At 41.6% G+C, this 26,613-nt stretch overlaps 3 protein-coding genes across 7 annotated transcripts in view; 2 read left to right on the top strand and 1 right to left on the bottom strand.

Annotated features, from left to right (window-relative positions):
- nlrp12l (NLR family pyrin domain containing 12-like) overlaps positions 1–10,196 on the top strand; it is an 11,590-nt gene extending 1,394 nt beyond the window's left edge. The window contains exons 2-15 of one of the 2 annotated variants that reach the window (XM_027134541.2): positions 1,031–1,094; positions 1,186–1,284; positions 1,834–1,902; positions 2,315–2,368; positions 2,722–4,509; positions 4,631–4,804; positions 5,597–5,770; positions 5,883–6,053; positions 6,151–6,324; positions 8,241–8,414; positions 8,509–8,673; positions 8,771–8,944; positions 9,027–9,200; positions 10,031–10,196. In XM_027134541.2, the coding sequence (XP_026990342.2) occupies positions 1,042–1,094; positions 1,186–1,284; positions 1,834–1,902; positions 2,315–2,368; positions 2,722–4,509; positions 4,631–4,804; positions 5,597–5,770; positions 5,883–6,053; positions 6,151–6,324; positions 8,241–8,414; positions 8,509–8,673; positions 8,771–8,944; positions 9,027–9,200; positions 10,031–10,040 (3,453 nt within the window). In that variant the 5' untranslated portion in view covers positions 1,031–1,041 and the 3' untranslated portion in view covers positions 10,041–10,196. Of the gene's footprint in view, positions 1–1,030; positions 1,095–1,185; positions 1,285–1,833; positions 1,903–2,314; positions 2,369–2,721; positions 4,510–4,630; positions 4,805–5,596; positions 5,771–5,882; positions 6,054–6,150; positions 6,325–8,240; positions 8,415–8,508; positions 8,688–8,770; positions 8,945–9,026; positions 9,201–10,030 lie in introns of those variants that run through there. The other variant, XM_047807605.1, reaches the window with a different exon arrangement.
- A 1,757-nt stretch (positions 10,197–11,953) lies between these two features.
- armc1l (armadillo repeat containing 1, like) lies at positions 11,954–16,016 on the bottom strand. Of its 2 annotated transcripts, none has more exons than XM_047807614.1 (7): positions 15,879–16,016; positions 14,481–14,645; positions 14,254–14,345; positions 13,988–14,177; positions 13,390–13,506; positions 13,185–13,259; positions 11,954–12,563 (listed from the first exon to the last, which is right to left on the bottom strand). In XM_047807614.1, exons 2-7 carry the CDS (start codon positions 14,631–14,633, stop codon positions 12,372–12,374), a joined length of 819 nt encoding a protein of 272 aa, XP_047663570.1. In that variant the 5' UTR covers positions 14,634–14,645; positions 15,879–16,016; the 3' UTR covers positions 11,954–12,371. The 2 variants fall into 2 exon arrangements, with proteins under 2 accessions (XP_047663570.1, XP_026990391.1); XM_027134590.2 differs by having other exon boundaries at positions 14,481–14,642; positions 15,879–16,003.
- mtfr2 (mitochondrial fission regulator 2) lies at positions 15,940–23,162 on the top strand. Of its 3 annotated transcripts, none has more exons than XM_027134589.2 (8): positions 15,940–16,078; positions 16,165–16,335; positions 16,435–16,539; positions 18,322–18,446; positions 18,736–18,935; positions 19,158–19,449; positions 20,505–20,688; positions 22,417–23,162. In XM_027134589.2, exons 2-8 carry the CDS (start codon positions 16,264–16,266, stop codon positions 22,504–22,506), a joined length of 1,068 nt encoding a protein of 355 aa, XP_026990390.1. In that variant the 5' UTR covers positions 15,940–16,078; positions 16,165–16,263; the 3' UTR covers positions 22,507–23,162. The 3 variants fall into 3 exon arrangements, with proteins under 3 accessions (XP_026990390.1, XP_026990388.1, XP_026990389.1); XM_027134587.2 differs by having other exon boundaries at positions 19,155–19,449; XM_027134588.2 differs by having other exon boundaries at positions 16,018–16,078; positions 16,243–16,335; positions 19,155–19,449.
- Positions 23,163–26,613: the final 3,451 nt, after the last annotated feature.

Below are 26,613 nucleotides of genomic sequence, written 5' to 3'. Positions count from 1 at the left end.
AACAAAAATAATCTGCCTTAAATAAACATTTCTGAAAAGTAGATAATCCGAGGGGTGCTGGAACTTCATACAGATGTCTTGTTAAGCGAGAGCTTAGCTGTGCTAGACCATTAATACCAGCTGTCCTGCGGGTGAAGATTTGCCTGTTTATACTGTAGCTGCTATAACAAAGAATAAGAAGAACTCATTCATTGACATTCTGCAAAGTTAAAGCAATTCATTAACTAAATGATTACAATCACATGCATAATTGTGCTTTATTACTGTAGGCTCTAACACCAGCTCCAGAAGGACTGTGACAAAATGACTGCCCTTTAACATCTTTCATTATTGCAAAATATCCTTCATGATATTAATGAGTCATTTATCCGTTATGAAGGTACCTCATGTGCAAAAATAGTACGGTGTACTGTAGTCATTACCACCAGGGTCTGTGTCACTGAGGCGGCGAAAACATACGTGACTGAATATTACACCAACACGACATGGAGGAAGATGTAAAACGGCTTTAAATCGTAAACATCCTGAGTTGCAACATACAGTTTACACATGACTGCCTAATTATAGTTTGAGGAAATTCGTGTGGTTTGTTTCATGGCATGAACGTCTTATTTTTATTCAATTTCTCTTGTCAATATTCACATTTGTGGGCATTTAGTAGCTAATTGTCCTGTACGTTATTGTCCCTTTACAGAACGAGTGATGTGATCTGTGCAACATCTGCCTCAGAAAGTGAAAGTACAATATCATTTGTACACATTTCAGTCTCAGTTATACATCATGAGAAACCAGAAACTAATTTCACAGTTTTATAGTCTAACATTAGTTACCTGCTGGAGAAGTTAGATAGTTTTACTAGTTTTCTAGTTCAAGTGGATCAATTACCAGGCTTCAAAAACGAAGCTATCAGATTTAAACGGATCTATAAGAAACGAAGGTCCATTAATCTTCACTTTAACGGGTGTTCCTAATAAAGTGGACAGTGAACGTATATAAAAGAGTAAATCGGATGTCGTATTTTTTTATACAGGTGCAAATAGAATGATTACGCCTACAATGAATTACTGTAGAGAAACTACTCCCGAAGTTAACAGGTAAGCAGATTATACTGGTGTGTAACTATTTTTTTTATAATGGTTTAACTGGAGAATACTTGATGAGTCAGTGTTTGATTGGGATTTCAAGGTTGGACAAGTTGGACGGACCCAGCTGTGTCTCTGTGAAGAGTTCGAATTCGATGTTGGAGCCGATTGAATTTAAAAAAACAGCTTCTCTTCTCGAAAGGTATGAATTTCTACAGAGGTCTTACATAGATGCGTCTGTTACTGAAATCAGGGGGGCACGGTGGCTTAGTGTTAGCTTAGGTTCGATTCCCACCTCTGCCTTGTGTGTGTGGAGTTTGCATGTTCTCCCCGTGCCTCGGGGGTTTCCTCCGGGTACTCCGGTTTCCTCCCCCGGTCCAAAGACATGCATGGTAGGTTGACTGGCATCTCTGGAAAATTGTCCGTAGTGTGTGAGTGTGTGAGTGAATGAGTGTGTGTGTGTGCCCTGTGATGGGTTGGCACTCCGTCCAGGGTGTATCCTGCCTCGATGCCCGATGACGCCTGAGATAGGCACAGGCTCCCCGTGACCCGAGGTAGTTCGGATAAGAGGTAGAAAATGAATGAATGAATGAATGTTACTGAAATCAGATACATGATAAATTTCACCAACCTTAACAATATTGAGGTTATTTTAATTTAATTAAGTGAATCTGGGCTACATGTGTGGTGTTTCAAGTCTCCGCTAGCAGCCTGGTCTGATCATATCTGTACCTGACTGTTTTTTAATCAGAACCACACATCCATCATCACTGCCTCAACCTGAGACTCCACCAACCAAAAAACTTTGCAAAGGCCTAAGGTATGTCATCAGTACAGCACTGAATTACTACATTGCTATTGGTTATAGACCTGAGACAAAGGAAGTTGAAAATGACCCACATCAGTATTCAGACTTCGGACATAACTAATGACCATTGGCTTGGTAGATTTTCCAGAAATGACTGACATATCTCTCATACAGTAAGTCAGATATTCTTGTGTGATATCAGCTAAAGTGAGGAGTGGTAATAATAATTATTGTGATTAATAATTATTACAATTAAGGGGATTCATGGGGCAATATTATGACATGTAAGATGTTTTTGATTATGTATCTGTGAATGTTATAAAGTGATAAAAAATGACATGATATGGACCGAATAGGACCTGTTATAACATGTCCATGACACATTGAGTTATAATAATTGCCTCGATTTCTCACCCACTTTCAGTAAAGGATACGAAGCCTGTCCCGAAAAAACAGAGCATGGACTGAGGATACACAGGTATATCGCAATGCACCACACACACACACACACACACACACACACACACACACACACACACACACACACACACACACACACACACACACACACACACACACACACACACACACACACACACACACAACCTGGAGCTCTTAGGCAGCACACCACATTTTGCTCTTTACACTAACAACACATCAAACTGCACAATTATTAAAGCAAACACAGGAGACAAGACGAGACACTGTGCGAGAGACACTGAGGTGTTCAGTTATACACACACAACCCTTTATAGAATCAGGGCCTCAGAATAACAATATAGTATGTTATATATAAACCGTCAGCAATAAATATTGTTTCTATCCATCTAGGATTCATGCTGTTGGCTTGAAGTCTGGCTGTTTTACAGATACTCAATTAAAGCTGCGTCGTGAGCATAAAAACAGACTCAAGGCAAAATTTCAGCACATTTACCATGACCTGACAATAAAGGGTCAGTCCACGTTGTTGAATGACATTTATACAGAGCTCTACATCACTGAGAGCGACGGCACGAACGTCCGAATGGAACACGAGGTGAGGCAGATTGAAATGCTCTCCAGGACCCAAAGCACAGTAGAAATACCAATCAGATGCAACGACATATTCAAGCACACGCATGGGCACGGCAAACCAATTAGGAGTGTCCTGACAAAGGGAATTGCCGGGATCGGAAAAACAGTATCTGTACAGAAATTTGTCATGGATTGGGCTGAAGGTAAAGCTAATCATGATATCGATTTGATTTATCCGTTTACATTCCGTGAGCTCAACCTGATGAAGGGCGAGACGTTCTGCCTAATCGGGCTTCTTCGGCGTTTTAACATGGGTACTGTCGAAGTAACAGCTCCTCAGCGTCCTAAAGTTCTCTTTATCCTCGATGGACTGGATGAATGCCGCTTTCCTTTAGATTTTCAGAACAACCAGAGACTGTCTGATGCAGCAGAACAAGTGACTCTCGATGTTTTACTGACCAACCTCATCAATGGAAACCTGTTTCCTGATGCACTCCTCTGGATCACTTCTCGTCCAGCAGCAGCCGGCCTTATCCCGACTCGGTGCGTTGACCTGGTCAGTGAAGTACGAGGATTTAATGACCCTCAGAAGGAGGAGTATCTCAGGAAAAGAATAAGCAACCAGACACTGGCTAACAAAATCATCACACACATCAAGTCCTCAAGGAGCCTCTTCATTATGTGCCACATTCCTGTCTTCTGCTGGCTTTCCTCAACTGTTCTAGAGAGTACCATCAGTACATCAGAAGTTCCTAAGACGCTGACTCAAATGTACATACATTTCCTCCTAATCCAAACCAGAACTAAAAACCACAGGTACTCCGACAGGAATGAGAAGTCATCTGATGAAGACATGATTCTCAAACTGGGCAAAATTGCCTTTCAGCAACTGGAAAAGGGAAACCTGATATTTTATGAGGATGATCTCAGGGATTGTGGCATCAGTGTCACGGAGGCTGTGGTCTACTCAGGAGTGTGCTCACAGATCTTTAAAGAGGAATGTGCCTTGACTCAGAGTAAAGTGTACTGCTTTGTGCATCTGAGCATCCAGGAGTTTCTCGCTGCTTTATACGTGTTTCTCATGTATAAATGCTACAACTGGAACCTTTTTAACCAGACAAGTTGCAATACCACAGATGCTACCCAAGAACTGAACAACATCCACAAGAACGCCATTGACAGAGCCTTAAAGAGTGAAAATGGGCACTTGGATCTCTTTCTTCGTTTCCTTTTAGGCCTTTCTCTGGAGTCCAACCAGAACATCCTGCGCAGCTTGTTTCCACGGGTTGGTCGCAGCCTTCAAAATACAGACGCAACGGTCGAATACATCAAGACGAAGATAGAGGAGAACTCCTCAAACGAGAAGTCTATCAATCTCTTCTATTGTCTGAATGAGCTTAATGAGCTCTCTATAGTGAAGGAGGTTCAACGGTACATAAACTCAGAAAGTTCCTCCAAACTTTCCCTCACACAGTGGTCTGCCCTCGTCTTTGTATCACTGACATCTGAGACAAAACTTGACGTGTTTGACCTCAAGAAGTATATCAGATCGGATGAAGCTCTCCTGAGGCTGATGTTGGTGGTCAAAGCATCAGAAACCGCTCTGTAAGTCTGAAAGCTGGGAATTTGTTTCCTTTTTAATGATGATCTCTGATGAACCAGTGGATTCTTCACATTTGTTTTATATCTGTCCAAATTAAATACAGATTATTGCTTTGTTTCTCAGGCTCGATAACTGCGGACTCACCGAGAGATGCTGCAAAGCGCTGGGCTCCGCGCTCAGCTCTGATTCTTCTAACCTACAGGAGCTGAATTTAAGTAGTAACTCTATTGGAGACAAAGGGCTGAGGCTTCTTGCGGAAGGACTGGGAAATGTCAAAAGTAAATTAAAGAATCTGAGGTAAAAATATGTTGCCTTTCAGACTGCAGGGCTTGGAATAAAGGAATAGTTTGATATCATCTAATATTTTAAGACATATAGACCCAGGTAGTGATCTATGGGGTCCAAGCACTCTTTGCAAATTACATTCATTCATTCATTCATTCATTTTCTACCGCTTATCCGAACTACCTTGGGGAGCCTGTGCCTATCTCAGGCGTCATCGGGCATCAAGCCAGGATACACCCTGGAAGGAGTGCCAACCCATCACAGGGCACACACACACACACTCTCATTCACTCACACACTCACACACTATGGACAATTTTCCAGAGATGCCAATCAACCTACCATGCATGTCTTTTAACCGGGGAAGGAAACCGGAGTACCGGGAGGAAACCCCCGAGGCACGGGGAGAACATGCAAACTCCACACACACAAGGCGGAGGCGGGAATCAAACCCCCAACCCTGGAGGTGTGAGGCAAACGTGCTAACCACTAAGTCACCGTGCCCCCCTGCAAATGACATTTTTTCCTCAAATTGTATAGGTTTTCATGTTTCCTGTACTTTGTTACTTGTCTGTATTATTATAGAGAACATGCAGCAATTTAATAGTACAGCTGCTTAAATAGATAAGAGTTACTGTTCATTTTAGAAAAGCATATCACAAAACATTTTCTTGTTACCAATATTATATCAACAATTTTGTGTTAGAGAGTTAATCAGTGCTGTAGACCAGGATGAAGAATATGTACAGTAACTAGCATGAAATTGGAGCTAAAGTTCAAACTTTTCTTGTCTTTTTCTTGCAGACTTTCATATTGTAGAATCACACCACAGGGCTGTTCCACTTTGGTCTCAGAGCTTCTTCCTAGACTTCCAAACCTTAAAGTATTGGACCTGAGTGAGAACAGCTTGAGGCAGACGGGAATTCAACTACTGGCTAATCATCTAAAGAATCCAGATTGCAAACTTGAGATACTCAGGTCAGTATGTCAGCTGGTGATGATGCCAGTCTTCTGAAGACTTCTTGAAATTGAACTCGATAGGGTTTGGGTTAATGTGACCATATTTTGTGATGTCAATTTTCACTTCCAGACTGAAAGACTGCAGAGTTACTCCAGAAGGAAGTAAAGCACTAGCCTCAGCTCTGATCTTGAATCCGTCACACCTGAAAGAGCTCGACCTCCACTGGAACAATCCAGACCCAGGAGTTGAGCATCTGGCTGATGTCATGAGGGATCCACGCTCCAAACTTGAAGTCTTATGGTTGGAATTTTCTTTCAGACAAACCTACACCTGATGCATAATATAAATATTTCCTATATGAATTAAACAATTTGCACTTCTTTTCTTTCACTTTTAGGTTAAGTTATGGTCTGCTCACCGAGAAAAGCTGTGAGGCTCTCGCTTCTGTATTGAGGTGCAGCACCGCTCATCTCAGAGCAGTAGACCTGAGCGGAAACTCAATACAGGACACGGGATTGGAGCTTCTCTCTTCTGGTCTGAGAAGTGCACACTGTAAACTGGAGACTCTGAGGTCACAGTCCATTTAAACCTTTCAGTTCAGATCTGATGTGTTCATTCTGCATCTAACGATAATACATTACTGTACGTCAGGCATTTGGAAAAAGCTGGTTGTTGTTTGGAATATAAACCTGCACACACAGTAACACCGCCCCTTTGCCCATAAGATTGGACATCAATTTATTACAAGGATCCCAAACTTGGGGATGCAGATTGATTTTTTTTTTAACCTTTTGTTAGCATGGAGCTTAAAGTGGATGTTTATGGACAACCTATTTTACAGTAACAATAATATGTTATCTTAAATATCCATGAGGTGTTTGATTAGGTTGTTTGTGTTTAATTCTGTGTTGTGTAGCTAAAGACGTTTCTCACGTGTTCTCATATTTAGAGAGAGAGAGAAAGAGAGAGAGAGAAAGAGAGAGAGAGACATCGAGAGAGAGATCAAGAGAGAGAGAGCGCTAGAGAGCGAGAAAGAGAGAGCGAGGGAGAGAGAAAGAGAGAGAGAGATCAATAGGATGAGATATCTAGAGAGAGAGAGAGAGTGCGCTAAAGAGAGAGAAAGAGAGACAGTGAGAGATAAGATGGAGAGATAGCTAGAGAGAGAGAAAGAGAGAGAGAGAGAGAGAGAGGGAGATCAAGAGAGAGAGAGAGAGAGAGAGAGAGGGATCAAGAGGGAGAGATAGCTAGAAAGAGGGAGAGATAGCTAGAGAGAGAGAGAGAGAGCGCTAGAGAGAGAGAAAGAGAGAGTGAGAGATAAGATGGAGAGATAGCTAGAGAGAGAGAGAGAGAGAGAGAGATCAAGAGAGAGAGAGAGGGATCAAGAGGGAGAGATAGCTAGAGAGAGAGAGCACTAGAAAGAGAGAGAGAGCGCTAGAGAGAGAGAGATCAATAGGGAGAGATCAAGAGAGAGAGAGCTAGAGAGCGAGAAAGAGAGAGCGAGAGAGAGAGAAAGAGAGAGAGAGATCAATAGGATGAGATAGCTAGAGAGAGAGAGAGAGTGCGCTAGAGAGAGAGAAAGAGAGAGAAGCGAGAGATCAAGAGAGACAGTGAGAGATAAGATGGAGAGATAGCTAGAGAGAGAGAAAGAGAGAGAGAGAGATAGAGAAAGGGAGATCAAGAGAGAGAGAGAGAGAGAGGGATCAAGAGGGAGAGATAGCTAGAAAGAGGGAGAGATAGCTAGAGAGAGAGAGAGAGAGAGCGCTAGAGAGAGAGAAAGAGAGAGTGAGAGATAAGATGGAGAGATAGCTAGAGAGAGAGAAAGAGAGAGAGAGAGATCAAGAGAGAGAGAGAGGGATCAAGAGGGAGAGATAGCTAGAGAGAGAGAGCACTAGAAAGAGAGAGAGCGCTAGAGAGAGAGATCAATAGGGAGAGATCAAGAGAGAGAGAGCTAGAGAGCGAGAAAGAGAGAGCGAAAGAGAGAGAAAGAGAGAGAGAGATCAATAGGATGAGATAGCTAGAGAGAGAGAGAGTGCGCTAGAGAGAGAGAAAGAGAGAGAAGCGAGAGATCAAGAGAGACAGTGAGAGATAAGATGGAGAGATAGCTAGAGAGAGAGAAAGAGAGAGAGAGATAGAGAGAGGGAGATCAAGAGAGAGAGAGAGAGGGATCAAGAGGGAGAGATAGCTAGAAAGAGGGAGAGATAGCTAGAGAGAGAGAGAGCGCTAGAGAGAGAGAAAGAGAGAGTGAGAGATAAGATGGAGAGATAGCTAGAGAGAGAGAAAGAGGGAGAGATAGCTAGAGAGATAGAGCACTAGAAAGAGAGAGAGAGCGCTAGAGAGAGAGAGAGATCAATAGGGAGAGATAGCTAGAGAGAGAGAGCGTTAGAGAGAGAGAGAGAGAGAGAGAGAGAGAGAGAGAGAGAGAGAGAGAGAGAGAGAGAGAGAGAGAGAGAGAGATCATTTAAATTAAGGAGTCAATTCTTTCTGCAGGTTAGTATTTTGCCAGATCACAGAAAAAGGAGTTACAGCTTTGGCTTCTGCTCTTACTGTGAATCCTCAAACACTGAAAGAGCTGGACCTGAGTGAGAACCCCATTAGAGACTGTGGACTGAAAGCGCTCTCACATGTGCTAAAGGATTTTAACTGCAAATTGCACACACTCAGGTAAAGTGTAAATGTATTTACTAAGGTGCCATGAATCCGCTGGTGTACGAGTGCTCGAAATTTGCTGGAAACTTCTCTAAACCTCTGTGTACAGGCTTAGACAGAGTGAAGTCACAGAAGACGGCTGTGTTGCTCTTGCTTCAGCTCTGACCTCGAATCCTATCCGTCTTAGAGAGCTGAACCTGGGAAACAACAAACTAACAGACACCGGGATCAAAAGTCTTTGCCATGTGCTGAATACTGAGATATCCCAATTAGAGTGAGATCTTCACTGTATGCTGTTGTATCAGATTGTACCAAAATAGCAAAGCACATGCACAGATAATACTCCTGATGTCCTTTCTTCTTCTGTCTAGGCTAAACGAGTGTTGCTTAACTGAGAGCTGCTGCGATTCCGTTGCGTCGGTTCTCATGAAAGAAAGCTCAAGCCTAAAAGTATTAAATCTGGGAGGAAATAATCTGCAGGACTCGGGAGTCAAGACTCTTTCCGTCGGACTAGAAAATCCAAATTGCAAACTGGAGACGTTGAGGTAACGTGTAATTAAAAAGATTAAAGATAACATTCAAGCATGGTACTGTGAGGAATTACAAAATGACAGCTTCTCATTGCAGGTTGTTTAACTGTGGAGTCTCGGAGAAAAGCTGTGAAGTTTTAGCATTAGCTCTGAGTACAAACCACTCCGTCTTGAAAGAACTGGACCTTAGCGAAAATAACCTTAAAGACACGGATACAAAGCTGCTAAACGTCCTACTGGAAGATCCAAGCTGTAAATTGGATCAACTCAAGTAAGTAAGATGCGTTAAGTAAATTTTAAAATGCCATTGATTACAATTTGGGAGGGGCACGTTGGCTTAGTGGTTAGCACGTTTGCCTCACACCTCCAGGGTTGGGGGTTCGATTCCCGTCTCCGCCTTGTGTGTGTGGAGTTTGCATGTTCTCCCCGTGCCTCGGGGGTTTCCTCCGGGTACTCCGGTTTCCTCCCCCGGTCCAAAGACATGCATGGTAGGTTGATTGGCATCTCTGGAAAATTGTCCGTAGTGTGTGATTGCGTGATTGCGTGAGTGAATGAGAGTGTGTGTGTGTGTGCCCTGCGATGGGTCGGCACTCCGTCCAGGGTGTATCCTGCTTCGATGCCCGATGATGCCTGAGATGAGGCTCCCCGTGACCCGAGAAGTTCGGATAAGCGGTAGAAAATGAATGAATAAATGAATGAATGAATGATTACAATTTGAAATTTATAAAAGCATGACAGAAATGATTCAAGCCTGTTATCACTAACGGTACAACAGCCTCTTTAATCTGTTTATTATACTGCTGAGATTATGTGGAGTATTTTCCATACAATCTCCCTGAACTGGCTAAAATGAATGAAACGATAATGTAAAAGGACGAAGACAATGATATCATTCAGAAAGTGATCACTTTCCGACCAATCAGATTCGAGTATTTAATATCACCGTGGTAGAAGATTACCATTAATTGTAATTATGATGTAATCATATCTTTTTTGATCAACAAGCAAAATTAACATACAAAATTTTTTCTTTACTTTTCAAGGAATTTTTTCACTGATGTTATGTTTTGTTCGTAATTGCGTTACACACTGTTTTTCCAGCTTGTACTGAACAACACAAGGGATCCAATCACGCTGCTTTGTCTTCCCCGGGGCCTCCTCCCGGTTGGACATGCCCGGAACACCTCCCTAGGGAGGCGTCCAAGAGGCATCCGGAACAGATGCCCGAGCCACCTCAGCTGACCCCTCTTGATATGGAGGAGCAGCAGCTCTACTCTGAGCTCCTCCCGAGTGACCGAGTTCCTCACCCTATCTCTAAGGGAGCGCCCAGCCACCCTGCGGAGGAAACTCATTTCAGCCGCCTGTATCCGGGATCTTGTCCTTTCGGTCATGACCCAAAGCTCATGACCATAGGTGAGGGTAGGAACGTAGATCGACTGGTACTTTCTTCACCACAACAGACCGGTATATCGACCACATCACTGCAGAAGATACACCAATCCCCCTGTCGATCTCCCGCTCCATCATTCCCTCACTCGTGAACGAGACCCCAAGATACTTAAACTCCTCCACTTGAGGCAGGAGCTCTCCACCAACTTGAAGGGGCAATCCACCATTTTCCGGCTGAGAACCGGGTATGTCCAACCAGGAGGAGGCCCTGGGGAAGACCTAGGACACGCTGGAGGGACTATGTCTCTCGGCTGGCCTGGGAACACCTCGGTATTCCCCCGGATGTGCTGGAGGAAGTGTCTGTGGAGAGGGAAGTCTGGGCGTCCCTGCTTAGACTGCTGCCCCTCGACCTGGCCCCAGATAAGCGGTAGAAGATGGATGGATGGATGAATCTGTTATATTTATTTCATATTATTATGTCATCATTGTATTGCATATGACACTCAGATTTGTCTTGCTTCATAAAGGTCATAGTAACAGCACTGCTGTTTGTGTGATAGATTTAAATGGAACATGATCACTTTTTATGGTCAGTCATTTTTTAAGATAATTCAGATTGAATTGTATTGAATATTGAATTACATTTACATCTATATGATGAGAACTATTAACAAATAAACAGATCTCTGTATCTACATAATTAAATGAATGTCAAATGTAATGTTTAAACTTGTCAAATGTGTATGTGTATATATGTGTGTGTTTTCATATAAAGCCCAAGTCAATAAGCTTTTATTGTGATTTCTAATAGCTGATGCAGTATAGAGTGAAAGAAATCCATGTCCCTCAGGGACCCTGGTGCTCCATAAAGAGACACAGAGCTAAATAAGTGAAATATATATATATATATATATATAAAAGTACCCTGAAGAGTTGGGATTAATATTTGGTTTATTCTTTTTATTTATATTCTATATTTTATTAAGGGCACAAGCACACACGCTGCAACCCCTATAGATCGAATCACTAAGCCTCAGGCTTGATTCAGTGTATGAAGGTGAATCGTACACTATATAGCCGAAAACGTGTGTACGTGTCAGGGATCAGTGCAGATCCGTCATGGATCTGCGCAGACTTATGGCCATGTGCGTTTGTGTTTGTGTCACGTGATTGCCCCGTCTTCATCTGCTCCTCCTGGTCATCACACCTGTCCCCATTGTGTGTGATTGTCCCTGTCTGTATATATGTGAGCCGCGTTGCCATAGGCAGCGTGGCTTCATTAATAATGTTAGTTCCCTGTGTAGTGTGGATTATGTTCATCTTCCTCATGTATTAAACCTCTTTCATTTGAAGCTATCCTGCGTACGGGTCTGACTCCATTCCATCTCCTAAGGCTTTTCACTAGATTATGTAGCATGGCTATGGGGTTTCGTGATCATTACTGATGTTTGAGGACGGCTGGGCTTCAGCACATGGTTGATATCATGCTTGGACAGCTTTGTGTCTTTGTTCCAGTGAAAGGAAATTGTAATACTACAGCTTATAGACATTCTAGGCTGTGTATGGATAAGGCGACAGTCAGGTGTCCACAAACATTTGGCTCACTAAAAAAACTGGGATGAACTGTACAGAATATTGAATGGCATTCTACAGCAGAATCTGTTTTATTTGTACAGTCCATGTTCTCAAATGTGCTCATTTTAATATTGGACTAATCTTGTTTATATAAAAAAAAAAAAGAGTTATGAGACGTTATAAAAACTTTAAAATAAGTCCACAGGCATGTATTTACACAACAGGTAACAGTCAATCAGAAATAACACAACTAAAAACAGAAACACAACAATAGTTTCTGAAATGTTACATATAAAAGTGTGAAACGGTGAATCCAGACATCGAGCAGTAGACCTGTAGCACTATATATTATAATATAATACCACTTTGCATGTTCATAAAAATGGGCAAGTACAGTCTAGATCTTGTTGACTTAGCAACTTGCATTATAAAAGTCCTTGTGTGGTACAGATATTTACATATGTTACAGCTCGAAGCTTCACCAGTAGAATGTTTTTGTGAGAAAGCTGGCTGCCGAGCTTAACCAGCTTCCACTGGCATCCTGTTTGGCAGCGGTGCGGGAAATCGCACGGTTGGTCTCCTTCTCAGGACTCTCATCTTCTGGTAGATAATCTGGCAGGTGGTGATTTTCCTCTACGTGCGTGTTTGTAGTGTTGAGAGGGACGAAAACCTGCGGCCAGTACAATAAATCATGGTCAGTTATTGGTTTTAGCATGAAGAGCTGAATAACGTAAATCATCCGAACAGAAGTACCAAAATCGCTATCGATAAAGTGCGAGTTCTGATAAACTGCTGTTGTTCAGTGGTTGGGGACAGCTAAGAAAACAGTGAGGCAACAATAAATTTGAAACCCAACAGTCTAGACAGAGCAAAATTTGCTATGCTCTCTGTGTGTGTGTTTGGGGGGAAGGCACACACATGCACTCCTGTCAATCACAGTGACATTAGATAATCACGGGCGTCTTTGAGCTGATGCATGCAGAAGAGGATCGATAACACTTTCCTCCAAGTCACACTACCCTGGGATGCACCAGTTCAAGTACATGAGTGTCCTCCACTGGGGGTAGATATTGTTTGAACCCACTGACCAGTGGGTGGGAATTGCCCCTGAGCATATTTGGGTATGTTTAACCTGCTTTAGGTCAAAAATCACGGTGTCAATTGTCACGGTGCTATATGACTGTGTGTCATAAGGTGTGTTGGAGAAGGGAAACTTCTGACTACGCATTTGGAGATGAGAACCGTGCTCTAGCGGACTCAGTAAACAGGTCATCAGACAACAGCAACTTACCTCCTCTCCACCTTCATTCTTCACCACTTGCTGAGCTGAAAGCACTTTAGTGGCAGCAATGGCTGATGCCAGACTCTGAATGGGAGACAAAGTGCACTGCCTTAACTAAACTTATGCAGGATTAAAGAGAATCTCACAAGTTCTGATATCAAAGAGTTTATATTTCAAATAAGGGTAAGTGAGAAGTGAAAAGCAGAAGATCTACCTCGGTTGACAGGTCTGCACGCACACGCACGGTGCATCTCTTCATCGCCATCTGGAAAGTGAAGCTGATGACTCCTTTAACCTTGAGGAGAGCCTCTTCACACACACCTCGTTGATCCTGCATCATTATACATCACACACGAAATCAAGAGGCTGCACAATAAAATATACAGCCATGAATTATTCATTGCTTAATAAATCTGTGCCGATATATTATCTATTATTGATCTTGTACCTACACTCCATTTGTAATTTATAAATATAGACGTATAAGTGGATGTAGGCGGTATCCCTTGGCCAACAATAAAAAGGGCAACATCTGGCCAGATATCATTTCAGAAATGCACTATCCTCAGTACAACAGTGACACTGACATGTTAGTGCGTGTGTGGTGGTCATGTAAGTGCATCAGCAAGCTTAAATGCTGTACACTTACTGGTGGCTTTATTACAAACATCTTTTCTGTTTACTTTGTAGATGTTGAGTTTGATACCTGAGCTCATCTTTTTTCCTCTTTTACATTATGTGTCAGGTGTAAAGAGACTGCAGTAGAAAAAAAACACATTAAGACATGCACAAACTAAGATCGACAAACTTACCGTCCCTTCCAAACCCTGTATATGGAGCGTAATTGTTTTGGCCTTTTTATTGGAACTGTTAATGAAGAACTGAGGCTTATTTCTTCTCATGGGTTGCGCAGGAGTTCTGAGAGTTTCCGTCCTCTCTGGAGCACTCAACACTTCATACACCTCTTTAGCAAGATCTGCGATGTCGGCATTTAGTTCATTTCTACAGGAAAAAATTAAAACATCACAAACAATCTAGTCAGGATTTCATATAAAAATAATACAGAACTGAAACTTACTGTTCCATCAGAGTCTCCAGGCTCACCATCATGCCTAGCTCATTCTTCATGGAGTTGATGTTTGCAGACGATTCTGCCAGGTACCTCAGGGCCTGAGGAAATGAGACAAATTACAGTCACAGCATGTATTGTTTCAACACACATCCGCTAACTAGCTTATTTCATACATTTTCTGTCCATTACTGTGGTTCACATTGTCCCAGTTTGTTAACCATGTAGATTCATACCTGCAGAGTAGCAAACACTACTTGAGGGTCTTTATGGTCTAAAAACAACACAAGACCTGGTAAACAGCCCTCGTCTTTTGCTATAGCCTCTCGATTCTGAGGCTCAGATGCCAGATCCCTCAGCTGGGTCACTACTGACATCGCATCCATCATGCTGGTTACCTGCTAGATAAGAGAAAGGACCCTGATTTCATACAAAAGGCATATTTCACAGAAAAACATTTACATTACATTTATTATCCTATATTACATATGTTTACACGTATACACACACACACACACACACATTTCATTTATATATTACATTCTATACATATGTTTACATCTGCACTTGTCTATTTGCACAATTGCTACTCTTTGCACTTCTGGTAGATGCCAAACTGCATTTCGTTGTTGTGAACCTGTACTATGCAATGGTAATAAAGTTCTATCTATCTATCTATCTATCTATCTATCTATCTATCTATCTATCCATTTATATTTTGGTATCTATCTATCTATCCATCCATCCATCTATTTATTTTGGTATCTATCTATCCATCAATCCATGTATCTATCTATCTATCTATCTATCTATCTATCTATCTATCTATCTATCTAGGCATCTATCTATTTTGGTAGATATCTATCTGTCTAGCTATCTTGGTATCTATCTATCTATCCATCTATATTTTGGTATCTATCTATCTATCTATCTATCTATCTATCTATCTATCTTGGTTGATATCTATCTGTCTAGCTATCTTGGTATCTATCTATCCATCCATGTATCTATCTAGGCATCTATCTATTTTGGTAGATATCTATCTATCTATCTATTTTGGTTGATATCTATCTGTCTAGCTATCTTGGTATCTATCTATCTATCCATCTATATTTTGGTATCTATCTATCTTGGCATCTATTTATTTTGGTATCTATCTATTTTGGTAGATATCTATCTGCCTGTCTGTCTGTCCTTCCATCTATCTCTCAGCTCAAATTGTGACAGGCTAACGTAGCTATAATGTAGCTATAGTGAGCTGGCATTCGCCAACCTATAAAATAAACCGTTTGTTCCACTTCACATCAACTTAAAACAATACTTATATAACCCTTTGTAACGGCTTATTATCCCGCACACACGCTATAAACGGTAACTAAAACAAGTTTGTTGTTATAATCATCGAGCTGAGTTTAAATCGGCGCTCGAGACCACTTAGCCGCGCTCGAGCCCCCACGTCGCGTTAGCACTCATGCTAACAACAGAGTTGTGTTCATTCGCGTTAAATAGTTCACGTGAACTTTTATACACCGCATTAACACACATCAGGGTTTGTTTTCATGTCGAATTTGACTACATTCGTTTTATTTTGTGTTCAATCTAACACTTAAACACCTTTAATTCAAGCTCCTTACCGCTTCTCCGTCACAGCCTCGCTGACCACAAATACAAACTTCGCACTCGTTTTCTCACAACGCCATTGGTCGACGTGCTCCTTCCACCTAGATAGATAGGTTACTGTGATTGGATGGAATCAAATCTAGCTTTATGTTGTCCAATCGGATACGGTTTTGCTCCTAACGGCTTTATTTGAGTTTTCGCATAGCAAGCACACGTGAGTAAGGTGATGTTGATCATGAACGGTTATATATTTGTGTATTTGTATTTAGTGTTTATCTGATATCCCTGCACCACGTGTAGGAAGCCAGTGCTGCTGCAGTGTTTGTAATTCAGCCCTGATCACTGCACAAACCCTGCTGTCACTCTGCTCTGCATCAGGAACACAAGATCCCAGTCATCATGTCTCTGCTTGAAGACTTCGTCCATTTGATGAGATGTGTCCTAGAATATTTTGGGGTTCCACAAGAGATGGTGAGTGTGAATAATGCTTTATGGATCATCTCCAGTCTGGTTGCTTCTTCAAAATACCTGTAAATGGGTTTGACATCTTCTCCATTTGTTTAATTGCAGCTGGTTCCAGTTTGGGAGAGCACTTTGTGTGGACAGTACCGTAGCATCGTCCGCATGATTGGAACAAATCTCCCTCTGACACTGTATCCTCGGCTTCATTTCCAGGTACGTTGACGTGTCTACTGATCTGAGCGTATGGTATGTTCTTTTGAGGACCTCGATCGTCTCATCGATACAACATTTATCAGACTGTGTATATATATATATAATCACACCCTTCGGTGTCACCCGTATGAGGATGAGGTTCCACTTTGAGTCTGGTTCCTATCAAGGTTCCTTCCTTTACCATCTAAGGGAGTTTTTCCTCGCTACAGTCACCTGAGTCACCTCATTAACACACATTGTATTATATTATTCTTTATATTAACCTTTTGTCTTGTAAAGCTGATTTGAGACAATGTAAAGGGTAAAAAGCGCCATACAAATACATTTGAATTGAATTGAATTGAATATAGTAAGTAGTGTGTAGTAAGTTAAAGGGTTGAGATTACTGTATATAGCTAAAAGTATATGAATATCTGACCGATTGCACCTATGCTGAAGATTTGCTCGTATAATATCCTCCAGAATTCTGAAAAAGGCTTTCAGGTAGAGTTTACAATATGGCTGTGGGTTATTCAGTCACAACTCCATGCGAGCCCATTGAGTTTGTCCATGTAAGCCTTGACAATCCATGTTTTTTGTGGAGCTTGCTTCGTGCACATTGGAATTGATATGGATTTGTGTCGATACAACATGCAGAGACTTTCCAAACAACACGTTTCCTGTTTACTGTGGCAACAGTTTAGGAAGCCCCACATATGAGTGTACTGGTCAGTTGTCTGCTTAATTTTGCCCACATGTTGTATAAATCAAGCTGTTTCAGCTTCAGGATCCCAGGTTTCACAATGACCTTGGGATCCTCTTGGGTCTGTGACGATTTCCTTCACATGTGCTACGTTTGTCTTTATGAATTTCCTCCCACCCCCCAAAAAAATATATCGGTAGGTGTATCAAGTCAAGTCAAGAATCTTTTATTGTCATTTCAACCATATATAGCTGTTACAGTACACAGTGATATGAGACAACATTTCTCCAGGATCATGGTGCTACATAAAACAAAGACAGGACTAAGGACATGTAAGTAGTTTTATCCATATAAAGTGCAACTATGCAACCCGGTGCAAACAGTGCAAGACAAGACAGACAAAACAGTGCAGGACAAAAGACAGTGCAGACAAAAGGTTACAAGACAATACACAAAATACAAAAAAGACAGTACACAAATGACAGCACACAAAAAAACAGCGACGACCGACCGGTGTCAATACTGTATGTAAATACTGTAAGTTCAGACAATATTGCGTTCAGTAATACTCGAATGAACACAGTTTCTTAGCAGCAGGTCCCTGGGATAGTGTATAAGATTGTGCAAAAACAGTAACAGTAACTGAAATATTGTACAGTATGAGCAAAATGACTGAAATGTTAGACAGTGTGTGCAAAGAGCAAAAAAGAATCAGAAAAAAAAAATCAGCTACAGGCAATTACCCTTAGTTTGCATGTGTGTGTGTGTGCGTGAGTGCATGTGCCTTGTGATGGAATAGCATCCCATGTAGTGTGTATTCCTGGGATAAGCTTTGCATTGCCACACTGACCAGGATATGGTACTTACTGATAAATGAATGTTATTTATTTAAATATCTTTATTGGTTTACTCATCTTCTATAAGTGCTTAAAGACCAAAAAAAATTGCAGATATTCAGAACTTCTTCACTTTCTAATATATTACAATGAGTTCAATGGAAACATTTTATTTGCACCCGTATTACTGCATTAATTCAGTTTATTTTTATTTAGACACCCTAAATGAAACCTTGACCTTTCTGCTCCGCTTTGCCTGATCAGGTTCCTTTACAGACGATCAGGAGACATGGTCATATCGAGGTGTCCGTGGATGCTCCTGCCATTCCATCGCTAGCGGATGTGTTATGGCTTGCCGAGGACGAAGGAGACAGCTGCACTAAGTTCAGGTAGTTGGTCTGAAAACAGACCTTTATACTTAAATTATTTATTTAATGCTTTACTATAAACTCGGTGACATTTGGGGAATACAGTGAAGGAAACAGTGGGGTTCGGTCAAAAATCATCGGTATACACATTCCCTGTTACCCCAAATGCAAATAATCGGGCAACATATTCCAGATATTTGCTCCTTTAGTCTATAGATGGTGCTGTGAGGTTAAGGTTCTTCGTAAAATCATACAAAAGTGTTTGTAAACCGTCTTTAAGCGTGGCATTTTTACATCAACTATTATTCAGGAATCGTGTCCCTCTGAGGAAGCAGGGACGGTCAAACGGCATTGAAACTCCAGCCTCTGTGTGTCCAGTTCGTGAACAGAAATTACACACTGCACGGGCATCAAGCAAACAACCAGAAGCTTTTGAAAAAATCCAAGCACTGGAGACCGAGTTAGAGAAATTACGAGCTCAGATTGCGATGATCGTCACCACTCCATCAGGTAACCACCCAATCGCTAATGAATTGAAATTTCATGATGGTTGTTTGCCTTAAAATGCCACATCAGTGCTAGTTGTTTACTATTTATTTACTCTATAAGTGACTATTAAAAGCTTGCCACGAATTTTATCCTGTTTATGCTATAAGATGGTTAGCAGAACAATTAAAGCCTCTTGGATGAATCGATTAGTGTGTAAATACATTTTCCTTTTCATTTCAGCAGACAGTTCCCTCCTGAACAATCCCTCCACCCCATGTTCACGGTTTCCTGCTCCCGTTCTTACCTCCACTCCTTTCATGGCTGCTCTACCTCCACCACCTCCTCCTCTTCCTCCTCCTCTTCCACCTCCCCTGGGTGCTGGCTCCAAGCAGGTCTCTGTGAATGACGTGATTAAACAGAGACAAGCAGCCAGGAAGGATAAAGCTGGAGTGTGTGAGGCCTCATCGGCCGCAGTTCCTTCCATGCTAGAGGTCTTGAAGGATTTGAACCAGGTTAAACTTCGCACCATAGAGAGGTGTGCTAACACTCGCAACGTTTTTTTTTTTTGTTGTTTTTTTATTTCAGTGTCGTTTCTCTGTTTGAAAAGAGCATTTGAGTGTGTTTTTTTAAGTAAAATATCAATAAATACAACCTAAAATCCTCTCAGAATTTCTGTCAGGATTCCTCATACTAGCTAATAAGCTAGTTTTACTAGTAAAGATTTAATATATTTATAAATATGACCCAGGGGCACGGTGGCTTAGTGGTTAGCACGTTCGCCTCACACCTCCAGGGTTGGGGGTTCGATTCCCGTCTCCGCCTTGTGTGTGTGGAGTTTGCTTGTTCTCCCCGTGCCTCAGGGGTTTCCTCCGCATCTCTGGAAAATTGTCCATAGTGTGTGAGTGAATGAGAGTGTGTGTGTGCCCTGTAATGGGTTGGCACTCCGTCCAGGGTGTATCCTGCCTCGATGCCCGATGACGCCTGAGATAGACACAGGCTCCTCGGGACCCGAGAAGTTCGGATAAGCGGTAGGAAATGAATGAATATGACTCCAAATTATGTCTGGATTCCTCATACAAGCTATTATGCCAGCTTTAGCAGTACAACAAATAAAAATATTTAAATATATTATTAATAAATATATTAAAACATGTCCGGTTACCTCATACTAGCTAATAGGCTAGCTTTTAGCAATAAGTTGAGGGTAAAGAAGAGAAATATTCATAAATATGACCTAAATTCTCTCAGACATCCGGTTTATCACAGATTACCTTTAGTGGTGATGATTATAATATTAATAAAACTTATATTCATATAGCTCACTAGGGGGGAAAAAAGGAAATGTTGATGCTTTTGGTAATACAGACTATCGTCAGGTAAACAATATATTCATATATTATGAAATAAATATGAAGGAGTTTAATAGTAAATAATAGTAGGCTATGAATGTAAATATGTCAGAAGGCCGCTCCTTTGGCCGATTCTCTGGGCTTTATCTTGACTGTAAACTTTAGGACTGTGTAGTCAACAACATGACTCATGTATGTTGACTCGTGTCCTGAAATGTGTGTGTTGTGATGGTGTGTTCAGGTCTCCAGGAGGAACACCTGCACGGAAAAGGAGGAGTAAAGGGAACGTGTGCGCGTCGGATCCTGCTGCTCTTATTGCTGAGGCGTTGAAGAGGAAGTTTGCACACAGGCATAGAGACAACTCGTTTGATAAGGAGAACCGTTCGGCCGAGCCCTCGCCGTTCAGTAGCCCCGACACACCCAGAGTAAGTGGTTTTGTAGGAACCGAGCAGGTGCGCTGTGGGATATAGTAATATATGGGGACGTATACACTGTTATTATCGATGATTTAATTATTTTTATATTAGCCTTAAAGAAGGGGCACGGTGGCTTAGTGGTTAGCACTTTCGCCTCACACCTCCAGGGTTGGGGGTTCGATTCCCGCCTCCGACTTGTGTGTTTGGAGTTTGCATGTTCTCCCCGTGCCTCGGGGGTTTCCTCCGGGTACTCCGGTTTCCTCCCCCGGTCCAAAGACATGCATGGTAGGTTGATTGGCATCTCTGGAAAATTGTCCGTAGTGTGTGTGTGTGTGTGTGTGTGTGTGAGTGAATGAGAGTGTGTGTGCCCTGCGATGGGTCGGCACTCCGTCCAGGGTGTATCGTGCCTCGATGCCCGATGACGCCTGAGATAGGCACAGGCTCCCCGTGACCCGAGGTAGTTCAGATAAAGCGGTAGAAAATGAGTGAGAGTGAGTGCGTTGCCTTAAAGAGGATTTATTCGAGACGTAAAAAAGTCACAGCAATGTTACAGAAATTCAAACGGTTCATTTTAAGACTTTGTTCTTTTTATTTTATTGTTCTTCAGCTTCATATACTGTTATTGCGTCTGAAACGATCTTCTGATTATCAAGAAAGCTTAGGATCAACCCTCGTGATAGTGGTGGGGATTTCCCCAAACTGTAAGGGGAAGTCAACAAGGCTACGTTAAAACTGTATTGGAATGCCGCCAATGTCGAACGCTCAATTTACACCTTTCCAGAGTGCAATAGGGGTTGCGTGTTTAAACAAACTAAAGAAATCTGCTGCTTTTGTAGCCTGCTGATAGTGAAAAAAAAGCGGAACCGAGTTTGTTTTAAATATCGCATTACATCAAAATGTCCTACATTTCACAACGGCGTTACAGATTTTCAGATTTCCTCTGTTTTTATACGCCTCTAGCTGTCGTGTTCGACTCAACTTTTTTCTTTTCCAATAACAGCAACATAACTTTTTACCTGTTTACGGTTCAGTTAGAAACTAATTCGTTCCTATAAACATCTATAACGCGTTACAGCTACAAACAATCATTCCCTCACGATCCTCTCTTTCGTTTCTCTCTTGAACTTCACCACAAAACCACAAATCCCTCCATCATGAAGACTTTCCCATGTTGGAAAGCAAGCTGTTTTTTTTTTTTTAACTCCTTCCAGTAATAACATCTCCTCACAACAGAAGCATCACCATAATAACCGTAACTATTTCTTTAAAAAAAAAAAAACCTGTCTAGCTGCTGCTGTTCTGGAAAATAAACCAACACCTACTCATTAGACAGAATTGAGACTTTAACAACGATTAATCTATACCATATCTAGCAGAAACAGGCTTAATGATACGAGCTCTAGGGTGATTCCCTAAAAGGCCACAACCCTGTGTAGAAGGTTTGAGTTTCCTGGAGTAGCTGAACATCATCGATTCATATTGCCCTGTTTTGTTTTTTTTAAAGTGGGTACGTGATGTGGTTCGGGTCGGAAGGTGGGCACGCTACAGAAGATCTCTCAGTTTTGCCATGAGCAGATATGAATTATTATGAATTCTACCTCCAGATGGCGCTGTTTCCCTAAAGATCTCATTAGACTTTGCTTATAGACATGATGTATTATTACTTTACGTTATTTTGATTATTACTAACTCTAGACTTTTTTTTGTGTGTGTGTGTGTGTGTGTGTCTGTTTACAGATTCCGCTCTTCAAGAGACGCAGTCAGGGGCAAAAACATTCGTCGCCTTTAATCCACGGGTCAGACAGGAAACAATGCGATGGAAAATAATCTGCCAAAGAACCTTTGATGATTTTTCTTGCTCTCACTTTCTTTCAGCCCCCACAGTCTTGCGGTACTTTTCTTCCATATAAGGACAACGGAGCTGCCTTATTATTCATCGCTTTTTTTCAGCTGTGGAGGAATTTAATACGTATTTTATAAAGTTCTGCGGTTCTTACACTGGTGTTTTTAGTTAGCTGTGAATATAAGGTGACCGTTGTAAATTTAGGTCACGCTGTACCTCATGGACCTCTGATATGCAATGCATCTAAATGTTTTATATCATTTGATTTATTTTTTTTATAATATTTGTGTATTTGCACTGCTTGGCTTGTTTCTTTTTTTTTTCTTTATCTTCAGAAAAGCAATAATACTCCATGTGCATATTGTCCTCTCGTTTACTTCGTGTAATGTTTCAGCATTCGTTTGACGTCACAAACGTTTTGAAAGTAGCAAATATGATACTGCTTGCTGTATTTGTGTGTGTGTGTGTGTGTGTGTGTGTGTGTGTGTGTGTGTGTGTGTGTGTGTGTGTTTGTGTGAACATGTGGACTTGTTTCCGTTCATGTAAGATAATGTCTCTTTTTTTCATTTCCAACCATGTAGCGTTCAGCCATGACCCCATTTTCAAAACGAACAAGAAGAAATAAACAAGTTATCCTGGCTGTCCTGCTTGTGCTCATCATTACAGCTCTTCTACATGATCACATAGTTAGAGGTGTATTTTGCAAATTTCTAATCCAAAGCCAGTTATAACCGAGATAGGACACGACCCAGCAGTTGAAGGATTAGGGTTTTAGGGCTCCTGAAGTGTCCTACCGGAGAGAAGAGGGGCAAACAGTCTATGGACAGGGTGAGAGGAGTCTTTAAAATGCTGTGAGCTCGACGTAGACAGGGTTTCATTTGGACGTCCTCAACATATATAGTGTTAATGTCTTGCATAATTATTCATCAACTAAATACTTTGTATGCTTTTTAGTGTTACAACCTTTAATTCAAATGGACTTCATTCAAATGGGTGTTTTCATTTTACCATTTGATTCGAATGTTGTCTGTTTGATGGTGATTATATAATATTAAGATTTAATTAATAGAAAGTCTCTTAGTTTCATACTTATTCCTTTTCCTGCCTTCACAAGAGTACCTGACCCACCTGTAGCAAAAGCTGGCTACATGTTCTGTGTGTGTGTGTGTGTGTGTGTGTGTGTGTGTGTGTGTGTGTGTGTGTGTGTGTGTGTGTGTGTGTGTGTGTGTGTGTGTGTGTGTGTGTGTGTATACAGTCCTCGTTTCTGCACAGATCACGATGATGGTTAAAATGTTTGCTCACATCCTCATCCGACTGCAACGAGCAGCTCCGCTAATTCATTCTGCTATCAGGGTATTTTTGCACAAAAGCTTATATCTTATATTTAGTCAGCTGGGGTGGTGGGTGGGGGGGTGGTTATACTTTGTGCTGATTTTACAGTATTTTCTTAATATCCATTCTGATTCAACAACAATCTGAAAGCTTGTTCGTTTTATGCAGCCTCACATTCGGTAAAAGACAAAAAAATGTAGTTCTTGGAAATGAAGATGAACTAAATGATGATACATTTTAATCATCCAAGAATTATTATCGTGTTTGTATTCATTAGAAATATTGTTTTTGAGTCAGAAAATGTGACATTTAGGAAGAAAATATCTAAATAAGTAGTTTCTAAATACATAGTGGGCATGTGGTAGCCTAGTCAATAGGACACCAATTAGAAGGTTGTGAGTTCAATCCCAGGTCCACCAATCTGCCACTGTTGGGCCCCTGAGCAAGGCCCTTAAGCTGTATAAAAAATGAGATAATGTACAGTAAGTCGCTCTGGATATAATGGTGTCTGCCAAATGCTGTAAATGTTTCTCCACTTGCAAATATGAGTGAAAAGAAAATGAGTATGAGTAATCATTGCTGGGTGCCAATATTTACAAAGTCCACTGTAAGTCAGTGGAGTAACGTGACATTGTCAAACTGACCACAGAGCATTGTTGGTCGTTAGTCTTCGTCCTGATTGTTTAGATGTTTGTTTTTGTCCAATTTATGGGTTCTCTTGAGCACCGCATTTCAATACCACATCCGCCTGCTGCTAGAACAGAAGAGTACAGTATATACAGTATGTTTGCAGGAACCCTCTGTGTTTACAACCCTCTTTTGTATAATGTTTACGACAATATACTTTTGCACAATGCTCTGTACGACACACAGAATTCACACAGGTCAGCTCTATCTTGTGTATTTATCCTGAAGTGTTCTGTATTGTATTGTCTGCATTGTCTTTTGTCTCGTAGCTACTGTTTGCACTCGGTTGCACACGATGCACTTTGTGTCCAGGACAACTTACTTCCAGTCCTTAGCTCGGTGTTGTTTTATGTAGCACCACCAGCTATATGTGGTTGAAATGACAATAAAAGCTTCTTGACTTCGTCTCTTCTTGACTTGAGGTGCCATGCAGATTAAAGTATCGAGTTTTGCCACCGATTTTTTTTTTAAGGCTGATGGAATGTGACAAGAATTATGAAATTTACTGTATATTTGTACTGAAAATAAACTGAGCCTGTATTTAATGGCAGTTGTTACTTAATCCCATTGCTGTGCGTTATGCTAGATTCATTCATTCATTTTCTACCGCTTATCCGAACTTCTCGGGTCACGGGGAGCCTGTGCCTATCTCAGGCGTAATCAGGCATCGAGGCAGGATACACCCTGGACGGAGTGCCAACCCATCACAGGGCACACACACACTCTCATTCACACACACACACACACAACAAACAATTTTCCAGAGATGCCAATCAACCTACCATGCATGTCTTTGGCCCGGGGAGGAAACCGGAGTACCCGGAGGAAACCCCCGAGGCACGAGGAGAACATGCAAACTCCACACACAAGGCGGAGGCGGGAATCGAACCCCCAACCCTAGAGGTTGTGAGGCGAACGTGCTAACCACTAAGCCACCGTGCCCCCCATGCTGGATTCTGACTTGAGCAAATGCACAAGGCTTTAGTTAGTGAAGAAGTTATTGACACTGAAAATGCCAGCCATCAGGAGCTATAGTGTTACTCTGAACATTTAAAGGAACACATTAGCTGTTGTTTCTTTTCTTACCAATTAATTAACACCATAATTGCACATAGTCTATTTGACCTACACCTGATCTTTATCGGGGGCAAAAATACCTTCAGAAATACATCACACTGTATTTGACCCTGAACTGATCAACTGTGGCACACTGATGTGTTTGTGATCTGTGTGTATGTTTGTGTGTGGCTGGGGGTGTAATGGAATAAATGCCCTGTGTGGCGTGTGCTGTTTGTTTCTGTAAACCACATCCTTTCAATCACTAAAGGTTAGCATGAAGAGGATATACTGGTGTACCAAGACAGGAAATGGTTACACGCTAAAATCTGATTAATCCTCCGCTCCATCTCTTGCGTTGTCAGTCGGTCAGAAGTGCCTTCGTGATGGAACGTTCTTATTTAAAGATTCGTGTTCTGCTCACGTCAGCTGTTTTGTGTTTAAGTTTAGTAGTGCATCTGTATTTCTCTCTCTCTCTCTCTCTCTCTCTCTCTCTCTCTCTCTCTCTCTCTCTCTCTCTCTCTCTCACATTATTCTCACATTTGCATATCAGCCTGCTTGTGGCTTGTGAAGATAAGAACTGTGTTATTTTCACGTCTTAAGATTGAAGATTATGGAATAACGTCAAGTCCTAGTTACTAGGAGGAGGTTGTGCTCAAATCGCAGGAATGTCAAAGTGTCATAGTCGGACCTTTCAGCACCGGGTCATACTTTACATTCTACCCCAAATGACTCCAAATAAAAACAGCAGCCAAATGAATAAATACAAAGCATTAAACTACAACGTCAGTGGACTGTAACAACAACGTATGGACTCTTGAACTTGTATGGTAGACAGCAACAATGGAGGAGGAATTTATTTGATGAAGACTGTCCACAAAATTCATTTAACCCATCCAAAGTGCACACACACAGCAATGAACACACACCCGGAGCATTGGGCAGCCATTTATGCTGCGGTGCCCAGGGAGCAGTTGGGGGATTCAGTACCTTGCTCAAGGGCACCTCAGTTGTGG

Source organism: Tachysurus fulvidraco, chromosome 23 (assembly GCF_022655615.1).
Source record: "Tachysurus fulvidraco isolate hzauxx_2018 chromosome 23, HZAU_PFXX_2.0, whole genome shotgun sequence".
In the NCBI taxonomy this organism is placed as follows: domain Eukaryota; kingdom Metazoa; phylum Chordata; class Actinopteri; order Siluriformes; family Bagridae; genus Tachysurus; species Tachysurus fulvidraco.
This window is presented reverse-complemented; position numbering and strand designations above follow the sequence as displayed.